Below are 11,461 nucleotides of genomic sequence, written 5' to 3'. Positions count from 1 at the left end.
CTGGCATCCAAGCAATGAGAAGGGAGGCTCCTCAGCCCTCCAGGCAGGAAGAGCAGAGTGTTGGCCTCTACCCCCCAGCATTTCCTGGGTGTGGATGAATTTGGGGGAGGGACTCCTGGCCGGCCTCAAGTCACACAGGATGGCTGCTGCTCGGGCAGGGCTGTCATCTGGGGGCAGGTCTCAGGATGGCACTAGAGCGTCTGCCACTTTTCTAACACTGCTGACAAGGCTTCCCTGGTAGCTCAGCGGTAAAGAACCCACCTGCCAAAGCAGGATTGATCCCTGGGTCGATCCGTGGGTTGGGAAGATACCCCTGGAGAAGGGAAACGGCAAGAGTTTTCCAATACTCTTACCTGGGAAATCCCATGGGCAGAGGAGCCTGGCGGGCTACAGTCCACGGGGTCGAAAAGAGTCGGACAGGATTTATCAACTCAACAACACTGTTGATCCTTTTAACAAAGAAAGGGCAAATCTCTAGGTCAATGCCTCCAGCAGGAAGTCAAGTCTACTTAGAACTTGATATCTTTGTTTACATTGTATTTATTTCCATGTTTAACCTTCTATTTCTGGCCAATGGTACTTGGTTGTCCATTTACAGAAATGATATACAACAGAGTTCTTGTAAAATAAATTTATTAAGCAAACAGTAAGCCATGTGTAAAGAAAAATATAAAGTACAGGTGGTCAACTGATATGGCAGAAATCCTAACATTCAGGACTGAGGTTTGAGAAGTCAGATCCCAGGGAATGGAAATTCCTTAGCCTGCCCCCACCGCACCCCCAACTGTTGGCTCCAAGCCCAAAGGGGAGGTCAGCTGATACAGATATGGGGGCTCCATTTTTGTGGGGTGGAGCATTATAAGTAAGCCCATCTTGGGGCAGCTCTGGCTAGCAAGCTGGGAGGGAAGATGGCCAGGGACGCTGTTTTAGGAGCTGCCTTGTTCCAGGAGAGTGTTCCTTCCGCACTGGATCAAACTCAGATCTCCTTGGATTGGGCCTCCCCACTTGAGGAGGGGTAAGATCCAGAGGGCTAAGATAGGACGCCTCAAGAGGACTTGCTGCCTGCTGGCCTTTTTCAGACTGTAGATCCCACTGCAGGCAAGAGAGGGCCTCCTGTCACCAGCTGGGGGCCAAAGCCACAGTTTATATCTAATAAGATGCTCTGTTGGATGTTGACCTCTCTGTATGTGTTTTTCTGGTGGGATGGGGGGTGGCCTGGGAAGCTGAATTCCTGTCTCTCCTGCTAGTGGCTGACACTCGTCATCACCACAGTCTGTTCTTCAGCATCTATAGGACCCTTCACTCTGGTGTTGGCATCTCAGGCACACACAGAAGAAGGGAGGAAGCCGCTGTGTTGATGTTATTTCCTTCCTGTCTGGAACCTTGAGTTCTTAATCCGAAGTGTCATCTTGGCAGCTTCTGATGCAGTATTAGCCACTCAGTTGTGTCAGACCCTTGGCAACCCCATGGACTGTAGCCCGCCAGGCTTCTCTGTCCGTGGGATTTCCCAGGCCAGAATGCTGGAGTGGGTTGCCATTTCCTTCTGCAAGGGTTCTTTCCGACCCAGGGATCGAACCTGGGTCTCCCACATCACAGGCAGATTCTTTACTGCCTGAGTCACCAGAGACAGCCCCAAATCCAGTTCTCTGTGCCACAGCCCTCGACAGCTAAGCAAAGACACCACTGAGTTCCTGCTCTGTCCACATCCAGGCCTCCCAGGCCCAGATCCAGGGGAACCGAAATCCACAAGTAAAAGGCCTGGGAAGGGCATTCCTCCAAGGGGACCTCAGGTGTCAGCTCGAGTTCTTGGGAGCCTCAGGATCTTAAGATCCCTCTGAGGTTGGGCCTCCCCCCAGGGTCTCTGGAAGGCCAGTCCTCCAGGCAGGCCCTGGGAATTCAGAAACCCACACTGCTTCGGCCTTCACGCCTCCAGAATGCTGAGATCTGCTCCAGGGTGACCCGAGGCTGCAGGCCCCACTCAAGATCCGGGCTTCCTGGCCGCACCCTCCGAGCCTGGGGGCTCCCGGGATATGCACTGGCCTCTGGCCTCTGTTCAGGCTCAGCCCAGCTCACCAGGCCTGGGGCCTGGGGCCTCTCGTCCCAGACCTGGGGCCCCCAGAAGGTGCTCCGGTTTGGGGCATTGGGTGGGGTCTGGGGGACCAGGCTGCTGGGAGGGGAGCGTGGGGCTGAGGGGGCGGGTGGGGCTGTCGCTCGTGCCTCCAAGGTGCCCCCCTGGGCTGGCAGGTCTGGGGCACGGTCCGTCAGCAGGGGGACCTCCGAGCCATACCAGTCCTCAGAGCGCTCTCGAGGCGTGCCTATGGGCTCGATCCACAGCTCTCCTCCGGGGCGCCACACGAGGGTGGGTGCGCGGATGCTGGGGTCTGGCTGGAGAGAGCGGCGAAACAGGCGTTCGGCCAGCACGGCTGTGGCCAGGAGGAAGATGGCGGCCAGCGTGGCCAGGGCCACCATGATGGGGATGCAGGGTCCACAGGGTAGCGGGGCCCATGAGGAGGCTTCCGTCTGCCCCGAGGGCGGCTCTGGGGTCGGAGGCATCTGAAGAGACAGCGGACAGGAGAGGAAGCGCCTGAGACAAGGTTGATACCACCAGGAGAGACGGAGGGGGCCCAGCAGGTGTGTGAACACGGGGAGGAGAGAGACAGAGGGCAGCCGGGCTCCCAGACATCTGGGCGAGAAACAGACCCACGCGGACAGAGGAGCCCGGAGACCCAGAAAGGGTGGGAAGGAGCCAGACGGCCAGAGAGACAGGGCCCCCCTGGGTCTGCAGCTAGGCCCTCCTGCTCAGAGTCCCCAGGCCCTTCCTGGAAGCTGTATTTTCCTCCCAGAATCCAGGGTGCCTCAGATCAAACTCAAAGGGCCCTGAGGGCTCCTCTCCTCCCCTCTCAGCCCCCCTCAGGTCTTGCCTGGAAGAGGAAGTGATGGGTGAGGAAGTGAGACCTATCCCAGCCCTGCCCCTGTGTGTGGGCCCAGCTCCGGCACCCTGGGTGCTCCTTGGCCTTCACAACCCTCCTTGGAGCTGGTCTTGCTCTTTGCAGGCTCCCCTGGGTTTGCCGTTGTGCCAGGTCTCAGGTGCCACCTCTACCCCCGTCCCCGCCTCTCCGGCTTTGCCCAGTCTTGCCTGACCCCATCTCCCTTGTTTGTATCTGCTCACCTCCTGGCGGGCCCCCTGGTCCCCCATCTTCAGGGGCCTCCTGTGCTCCTCACCTTAGGCGGTGGATCCCGGGCTCCTGACTCTCCGTCGGAGCCGCTCTTCCTGTGTGAGCAGAGGGTGCTGGACAGTTGCCTCACATGAGGGCGGAAGGGAGGGCACCACCTGTTGCTGGGCAACTGTGCCCTGGATCCCCCAGCCCCTGCGGAGCGTTTCCCAGGCAACCTGCTGGGGGATGTGGTCACTGCGGGTGGGGAGGCGTTTCCTGGCAAGGGGTGGGGCCGGAATGGGCAGTAGCTCTGTGTCATCCTATAGCCAGCCCCCAGACCTCAGAACACGTAAGCGGAAGCCAAGAGAGACAGAGCCCATCCCGGCCACCAAGGTGGCCCCCTCTACTTGCTCCCAGGAGGCTGCTGTGGCCCTGCCCTGCCCACTGGGCCCTCCCCCAATCCCGCTCTTGCTATCTGCCCCTACCCCCTCCTGCTTGCCCCACCTTCTCCGTGTTTTTCATGGACATGTATCTCCTTTTCTTCAGACCATGTAGCCCCAATTTCAGTTGGAAAATAGCTATGAGGTGAGACTCAGGTAGCAAAAATGGCAGGCTTCTGGGAAGGATCCCGGTTAAAAAATGTGCTTAGGCCTGTCTCCAAGTCACTGTGGACGTGACTGCAGCCATGAAAATTAAAGATGCTTGCTCCTATGACAAACCTAAACAGCACATTAAAAAGCAGAGAGGTGATTTTGCTGACAAATGTCTGTATACTCAAAACTACGGTTTTTCCAGTAGTCATGTAGGGATATGAGACCATAGACCATAAAGAAGGCTGAGCGCCAAAGAATTGATGCTTTCTAACTGTGCTGCTGGAGAAGACTCCTGAGAGTCCCTTGGACCGCAAGGAGATCAAACCAGTCAAATCCTAAGGGAAATCAGCCCTGAATATTCATTGAAGGACTGATGCTGAAGCTGAAGCTCCAGTACTTTGGCCACCTGACGGGAAGAGCTGACTCATTGGGAAGACCCTGATGCTGGGAAAGATTGAGGGCAGGAGGAGAAGGGGGTGACAGAGGATGAGATGGTTGGGTGGCGTCTCCAATTTAATGGACATGAGTTTGAGCAAATTCCAGGAGATTGTGAAGGACAAGGAAGCCTGGCGTGCTGCAGTCTATGGGGTCACAAAGAGTCGAACACAACTGAGCAACAACCACCAAGACTGCACACTTGCCATCTCGGCTCCTTTCCCTTAGCGCTGGGGGTCAAGGAGAATATCATCAGTTCCTAGACTTTGAGCCTTTCACAGATTGTCTAGTTCGACTCCCTCACTGACAAAGGACAGATAAGCCCTAAACAAGTTACATGTTGTGGCCTAAGTCTTACACCTCATGTCCATCGGAGGATGGGGGATTATAGATACAAATCCCTTCTCAGGCAACCAACCTGTATACAGCACAACACTTCCTAGGAACACATATTTCATTTTGCAAAATGACAGCCATTTAATGTGAAGGGCTACCAAAAACATGTTGAAACGTTAGTGTATTACAAAAGGTGGTCACAAAGGCAGCCTGACTCAGACTGCTTTATCCTCGTGGTTTTGAGGGAAGGGCCAGAAGGAGTACAAAATGTGGCAGGGATGAGAGTAGGAGGAAGGAGAGTCCCAAGGCTCTGTGCCTTATGACCTGCGTGCAACGCAATGAGATTAGAATTGGATGAGACTATAAACCTTAAAATAAAACCTGAACTTAATTGGATATGTACAAATAATTAAGATGGTAAATTTTATGTTACACGTATTCATGGCATTAAAAAGGTTTTCTTTTTAAAATAAATTCCAAGTAAATAAAATCTGAAAATTGTTTTATCTGTTTTCTTATAAATTATCTGTCTTTAAAAAAAATTAAAGCACTAGGAGTTGTTGTTTAAGTTGATAAGTTGTGTTCGACTCTTTTGTGACTTCATGGACTGTAGCCCACCAGGCTCCTCTGTCCACGGGATTCTCCAGGCAAGAGTACTAGAGTGAGTTGCCATTTCCTCCCCCAGGGCATCTTCCCAGACCCAAGGACTGAACCTGCATCTCCTGCATTGGCAGGAGGATTGTTTACCACTGAGCCACCTGGGAAGCCCACTAGGAGAGTAAACGGTATTAAAAACCAGAAAAAACAGGTACGTTTTTGTTTGTTTGCTTGTTCTCAGGGTATCAAGCTGGCTGTTTTGATTCTTAACTGTTTTTCGTCACTTACAGAAAGGCTTAACTTTCTTTTAACTGGTTCCTCAAGAAATGAAATATAGAATTACCATATGTCCAGCAATTTTATGTCTATATATATGCACAAGAACTGAAGGCAGGGGCTTCCTGGTGGCTAAGATTCTTTGTTCCCAATGCAGGGGGCCCAGGTTCAATCCCTGGTCAGGGAACTAGATCTCACATGCCACAACTAAGACCTGGGACAGCCAAATAAATAGATATTTTTAAAAATAATAGTAAATTAAAGAAAAAGAATTAAAAGCAGAAACTCAAACACGTTTTCACACTAATGCTCATAGCAGCATTATTCACAATAGCTAAAAGAAATAACTCAAATGAATTCACATGTCTATTGACGGATGAGTGGATAAATATACTACAACGTGGAGGAACCTTGCAAACATTATGCCAAGTGAAACAAGCCAGACACAAAAGGACAAACACTATATGATCCCACTCATGTGAGGCCCTTAGAGTAGTCAAACTTCGATAGATAGAAAGAGCCCTGGTGGTTGCCAGGGGCTGGGAGGAGGGGGAGTGAAGAGTTTGTGTTTAATGGGTCTAGAATTTCAGTCTGAGGAGATGAAAAAGTTCTGCAGATTGAGGATGGGGGTGTTTGCACAGCAATACGGTTGTCCTTGATGCTACTGGACTGTACAGTTGAAAGCTGTTAAAAGGGGACTCCCCTGGCAGTCCAGTGGTTAGGAGTTGGTGCTTCCACTGCAAGTGGCACAGGTTTGAGCCCTGGCCAGGAAACTAAGATCCCTTGTAAACTGTGCAATTCGGCAAATAAATACATCAAGTTTCCAGCCATTGATATTCAAACAAAAAAAAGGGGGGACTTCCCTAGTGGTCCAGTAGCTCAGACTCTGTGTTCCCAATTCAGGAGGCCCCAACTCAATCCCTGTTCGGGGAACCAGCTTCTGCATGCTGCAATGAAGATAGAAGATTCTGCATGCTATGACCTGTTAAATAAATATTTAACAAAAAACAAAAACCGTTCTCTGCAGCCCTAACCAGAAGCCCCAGCTGGAGGTAACTGGACCTGATGGATCTCAAAGGAGCAATCAGTTGAGCTGAGTATGTGTGGGGCCCCTGCCCATGTGGTGGCTTTTGTGGGTCCTATCTTTCTGCCATGGTGCCCCTAAGAAAGTCAATGAGGTATATTCCAGTCTGTGGCTTTCGGTGGCCAATACCTGAACCTACATCTTCTGATGCATTGCAGCCCACCAGATGTTTCCAGGAGAAAGGAGGGCTGAAGAGGCTCCCACAACTTTCCCCAACTCCTGTGTGTACTGAGCCTGACCATGCTTAGCCTTATCCTGGTGAAGGTGGACTCTCTTAAGAAAACATCAAACTTCATGTCCTTTACAACATACCTGGCCGTCACTGCCGCATTCATCAGAAAGGAATACTAACTCTATGGGTCATTAGTCACCTGAGATCCAACTGGAGAACTCACTTGTATCCTGGTTCTAGAAAACTCCTCCATCCAAGTTCATCCATCCTCCAGCTCTCCCATCCTGATCCCAAGGGGTAGCAAATGGATCTTGGATACATCACTTCACTGCTCACAGCTGCACTGTCTCCATAGAGCAGCACGGGGTGGTCAAAGCTTATTTATTTATCATTGTTTCTATTGAGCTATACAATTCACATATGGTAAATTTCACCCTTTTCAAGCATACAGTTCAGTGGTGTTTAGGGTATTCACAAAATTGTGCAATCACCACCATCTAATTTCAGAACATTTCGTCACCCCAGGAGGAAACCCTCTACCCACTCCCCATCGCCTCCTCCCCCCAGTCTCTGGCAATCACTATCTCCTTTCTCTCTGTATGAATTTGTCTGTTGTGAATATTTCATATAAATGCAGTCATACAATTTGTGGCCTTTTGTGTCTTGCCTCTTTCATATCACATATTGTTTTCAAGGTTTGTCCATACTATTGCAAGAATCAATGCTTCCTTCCTTTTTTTATAGCTGAATAAAGAATATTCCAGCATAGACTATTTGAGGTTTTTTTTCCTCTATCTGAAAGTAGAGCATTCCCGTGAAGCATTTCGTAAACTGAAATGGCATAAAATAAGGAAGTAATTATCTTAGGATGTATCTTGCTAATGGGTGCACAAAATAAACAGAGAGAAGCACAGATGCTCACACACAATTGAAGACTACGGTGACTGCACGCTGAGATGCTGAGTGTAGTTTCCAGGAAGGAGCTTGACTGTGCCACTTCTAGGCGTGGGGTAATAAGCCCTGCCTCTATAACCATTCGCTACAAAAGAGACACAGTATTACTCTCGCCTTTTACTGTAAAAACGAAAATCCTCTTCAGATTTCTTCAGGCTAGTGCAAACAGGTACTAACGTAGGTCTTTCATAAAAGCGAAGTGGTGTAAAGCAAAGTTTCAAGAAACGTGGAGGATACCTGTACCACTTTTTGTTCATCCTTTCCGGGGCGGGTTGTTTCCACTCTGGCTATTACAAGTAGAGCTGCTAGAAACATTCAGGTCCACGTTTTTGTGTGGACATATGTTCTCAGTTTCTCTTCTGTATATACCTAGGAGTAGAATTTCTCATTCATAGGGTAATTCTTTGTGTAACTTTTTGAGGAACTGCCGGTGGCCAAATTTACAACTGCTGGGTTCATCCACTTCTCCTCTTCATAACTCATGTTCCCCCAGCAACGACAGCTCCACACTTTCCCCGTCCACGTTGCGGAGGACCTCTGTGAACCTGGCTCCTGGGCAATATGTGGAGGCCACCAGCCTCAGGCTAAAAGAGCATCATGAGCAGGCATTGGGGAGGGCAACCACACTCTCATCCTGTCATGCTTATGCCACCCATTTTGGCTGAAGCCCAAAGACTCCTTCTTAAATAATGTTACTGCAATCAGAGTTCTGGGTTTCAGCTTCAAGCGGCCTTCAGTGGCATGCGGGTTCTTAACCACCGAACCACCAGGGAAATACCCGAGCTTCCCATCTTAATTGGAGAAGGAAATGGCAAACCTCTCCAGCATTCTTGCCCTGAAAATCCCATGGACAGAGGATAGTCCATGGGATCGCAAGAGTCAGACACGACTTAGAGACTAAACCACCACCACCCGTTTTAATAATCCTGAGGGACTTGGCAATCTTCTTCATTCGTGTCTGAATTTTCAATTTCCACAAATCCTCAACTTGAAGGGCTGTTGCAGTGATGATACTAGATACTTTACATAAAGAGTCGCATTCAGCACTTTGGTCCTCTTCCACCTTGATTCAGCATTACTTCTCATCTTATCTTTCAAGATCATGAAGAATCTGCCTCTCCACATTAAGTGAAAGTGAAAGTGAAGTTGCTCAGTCGTCTCTGACTCTTTGCGACCCCATGGACTATAGCCCACCAGGCTCCTCCGTCCATGGGATTCTCCAGGCAAGAATACTGGAGTGGGTTGCCATTTCCTTCTCCACATTAGGGACCACCTTAAATCTTGTTACCATTAAGGATTGCTCTACATTGACCATCAGATTCCCCAAACTCTGAGCCTCTCCTTTCTCTCACTCCACCCACTGGTCCAGCTTATTGACATTTCTATTTCCTGGTGCCCACATTCAGAAATCCATCACTGACTGCCTGCCCGTCCTGACCTCACTCTGCTTCCTCTATAAACTTGAGATCATTGTGAATTGCTTCAACCCCTCTCCTTCCAGCCCTTGCCAGCCTTTCCCCTTGAACTAATACAACCACCTGTCCTTTGTCCTATTGGAGAAAATCACACAACCCATCACAGTCAGTGCGTCTAGTCACCCTTTAACACGGATCTGGGCAACTCTCTCTCCCCTCTGGACAGTGGCTCTTCCAAACCTTTCACTGCTTTCCTAGGGTCCTGCCGAATGCCACCAACCCTCCATCAGCCAATAATCTCTTCCTCTCTTCCATGAAGAAAGCTGAGGATTTTGGCAGGAGCCCCAGCTCTCTTCGTTGTTGATTCTCAGCTTCCAGAGTGGAGTTGGCCCCCTTTGCCCCTTATCCTCACCCCAGCAAGGATAGGATTAGTCATCATAAATATCATGGTCTGCTCTTGGCTCCATTCACGGCTTGCCTGGGGGGATAATCATCGGCTGCCGCCTGATCTGCCCTGATACTGTCCTCTTGTGATGAAGGTTCTCACTTTGTTTGGTGATCAGTTCCCCGCCACTGACCATCCTACCCTGTTCAAATATCTATTCCTCCTATGATACTGCTCCTGGCCATAACTAATTCTGTCTTCTATGTGCCTCATTTTTCTATCTCATTTAATCCTCTAAAATAATACTTTGAGACTTCCCTGGTGGTTCAGTGGCTAAGACTCCTCATTCCCAAAGCAGGGGCCGTGGGTTCCATCCCTGGTCAGGGAACTAGATCCCAGGTGCTGCAACTAAGACCTGGTGCAGCCAAAGTAATAATAATAACCCTTTGAAGTGGGTCTTTTTCTTTAAAAATTTATTTATTTATATTGAAGTACAGCTGATTTATGTTTTAGATGTTTGACAAAGTGATTCTTTTCTACTATAGGTTATTGCAAGATAAGTATGAGTACTATAAGTACAGCCTTGTTGTTGATCTGTTTTATAATAATAGGGTATATCTGTTAATCTCAAATTCCTAAGCTATCTCTCATAACCTTTTCCCCTTTGGCAACCCTAAGTTTGCTTTCTATATCTGTGAGTCTGTTTCTCTTTTGTAAATAAGTTCATTTGTATCTTTTTTTTTTTCTTTTGGCCATCCAATTTTGGAATCTTAGTTCCCTGACCAGGAATTGAACCCATGCCCTCTGCAGTGGAAGTGCCATCATTTGTATCATTTTTTTAAATGAAGCAGATCTTATCCTTCTTTTATTAATGATGGTCCAGAGAGACTTTAAATAATTTGCCCAAGATAAGTGGCTGTGCTGGATGGACCTCAGCCATCTCCTCTCTTTTCTGCTACCCCATCATCGGTGACCACACTTTCCTGGCCACAGGTGAGATCCTTTCCTTCTCTGTCCTTGGCTGAATCCCCATATGCCCGTCCATTGTTCTCATTCACTGCACTCTGACAATTATACATTCCTTTATGTTTGCCCCTCATAAGGCTGTGAGTCCCTCCAGGTGGGACACTCCAGTTCCATTTTCCAAGTGACCTCAGTAAATGTTTTTGATCACATGAAGTTCAAGCTACTTTAGCCCATGTGTCTGGTTAGTTATGGCTAGTTGACCATTTTGCCTTCACTTACACAAAATGAGTGGACATGAAAAAGTGATGATACTAGAGAAAATGTGCAAGATCTCATGACCTTGGTACAAGAGGGACAAAGTTGAGACATACTAAGTACTGTGGATGCTAACGGGGCTCCCCCAGTGGCTCAGCAGTAAAGAATCAGCCTGCAACGCAGGAGACGCAGGAGACTCAGGTTCTATCCCTGGGTTGGGAAGATCCCCTGGGGGAGGGCATGGTAACCCACTCCAGTATTCTTGCCTAGGAAATCTCATGGACAGAGAAGCCTGACGGGCTACAGTCCATAGGGTCGCAGAGTCAGACGTGATTGAAGCAACTGAGCACGCGAGCACATGGATGCTAAAATCAATGACTCACAGCTGGATGTGCAGTGAGCAGTTGGTCTGCCCTGTATTCAACTGGGAAGGAAAAGAATAAAATCAAGGCGTATGTACAGAATGCTGGAAATGTATGATTTAGGTGTATAACTAAAACGTGAAGGATAATTAGGAATCTTAGGATTTTCTCATTTCTACTGGATAGAGCCCCTCCTTAGAACATGAGACATTTGTTTTACTAGTGCACTCTTGATTCATATAGAAACATTTCCTTGGCACTCACCATGCACCAGGTCATGTTCTGGAGTGAACCCCGAGGTGAGTACAGTTATGACCCTTTTTTAGGTAAGGAAACAGAAGCATAGAGAAGTAAAATAACTTGCCCCAGGTGCTCACCTCAGCAGCACATGTACTAACATTGTAGGAAAAAACAGAAGATTAGCAGGGCCCCTGTGCAAGGATGCCAAGCAAATTCGTAAAGCATTCCATAATTTT

General features: G+C 48.8%; 1 protein-coding gene and 1 non-coding gene across 9 annotated transcripts; one reads left to right on the top strand and one right to left on the bottom strand.

Moving 5' to 3' along the window:
- Nucleotides 1–616: 616 nt before the first annotated feature.
- Nucleotides 617–7,112, bottom strand: C24H16orf54 (chromosome 24 C16orf54 homolog). 8 transcript variants are annotated; one of them, XM_069570801.1, is made up of 4 exons: nt 6,848–7,070; nt 3,660–3,874; nt 3,223–3,431; nt 617–2,553 (listed from the first exon to the last, which is right to left on the bottom strand). In XM_069570801.1, exon 4 carries the CDS (start codon nt 2,551–2,553, stop codon nt 1,897–1,899), a length of 657 nt encoding a protein of 218 aa, XP_069426902.1. In that variant the 5' UTR covers nt 3,223–3,431; nt 3,660–3,874; nt 6,848–7,070; the 3' UTR covers nt 617–1,896. The 8 variants fall into 8 exon arrangements, with proteins under 8 accessions (XP_069426902.1, XP_069426899.1, XP_069426901.1 ...); XM_069570798.1 differs by lacking the exon at nt 3,660–3,874 and having other exon boundaries at nt 3,223–3,391; nt 6,872–7,112; XM_069570800.1 differs by lacking the exon at nt 3,660–3,874 and having other exon boundaries at nt 6,872–7,108.
- Nucleotides 7,113–11,354: 4,242 nt separating this feature from the next.
- LOC138429813 (U6 spliceosomal RNA) lies at nt 11,355–11,461 on the top strand. Its single transcript, XR_011252903.1, has one exon. It is a non-coding gene; the product is annotated as a U6 spliceosomal RNA (small nuclear RNA).

The sequence above is a fragment of the Ovis canadensis genome, chromosome 24 (assembly GCF_042477335.2).
Source record: "Ovis canadensis isolate MfBH-ARS-UI-01 breed Bighorn chromosome 24, ARS-UI_OviCan_v2, whole genome shotgun sequence".
NCBI lineage: Eukaryota > Metazoa > Chordata > Mammalia > Artiodactyla > Bovidae > Ovis > Ovis canadensis.
The sequence above is the reverse complement of the archived record's forward strand: the minus strand, read 5'-3'. Positions and strand labels throughout refer to the sequence as shown.

What these genes read in the sequence shown, in the direction of transcription:
- C24H16orf54 (XM_069570797.1), bottom strand. Translation starts at nt 6,969, where the DNA reads ATGTATCCAAGATCCATTTGCTACCCCTTGGGATCAGGATGGGAGAGC. An exon ending in TTTCTAGAACCAGGATACAA is followed by an intron (nt 3,395 to 6,871) that starts GTGAGTTCTCCA and finishes CACATCCCCCAG; the next exon opens with CAGGTTGCCTGGGAAACGCT. An exon ending in CCCGGGATCCACCGCCTAAG is followed by an intron (nt 2,554 to 3,222) that starts GTGAGGAGCACA and finishes CTGTCTCTTCAG; the next exon opens with ATGCCTCCGACCCCAGAGCC.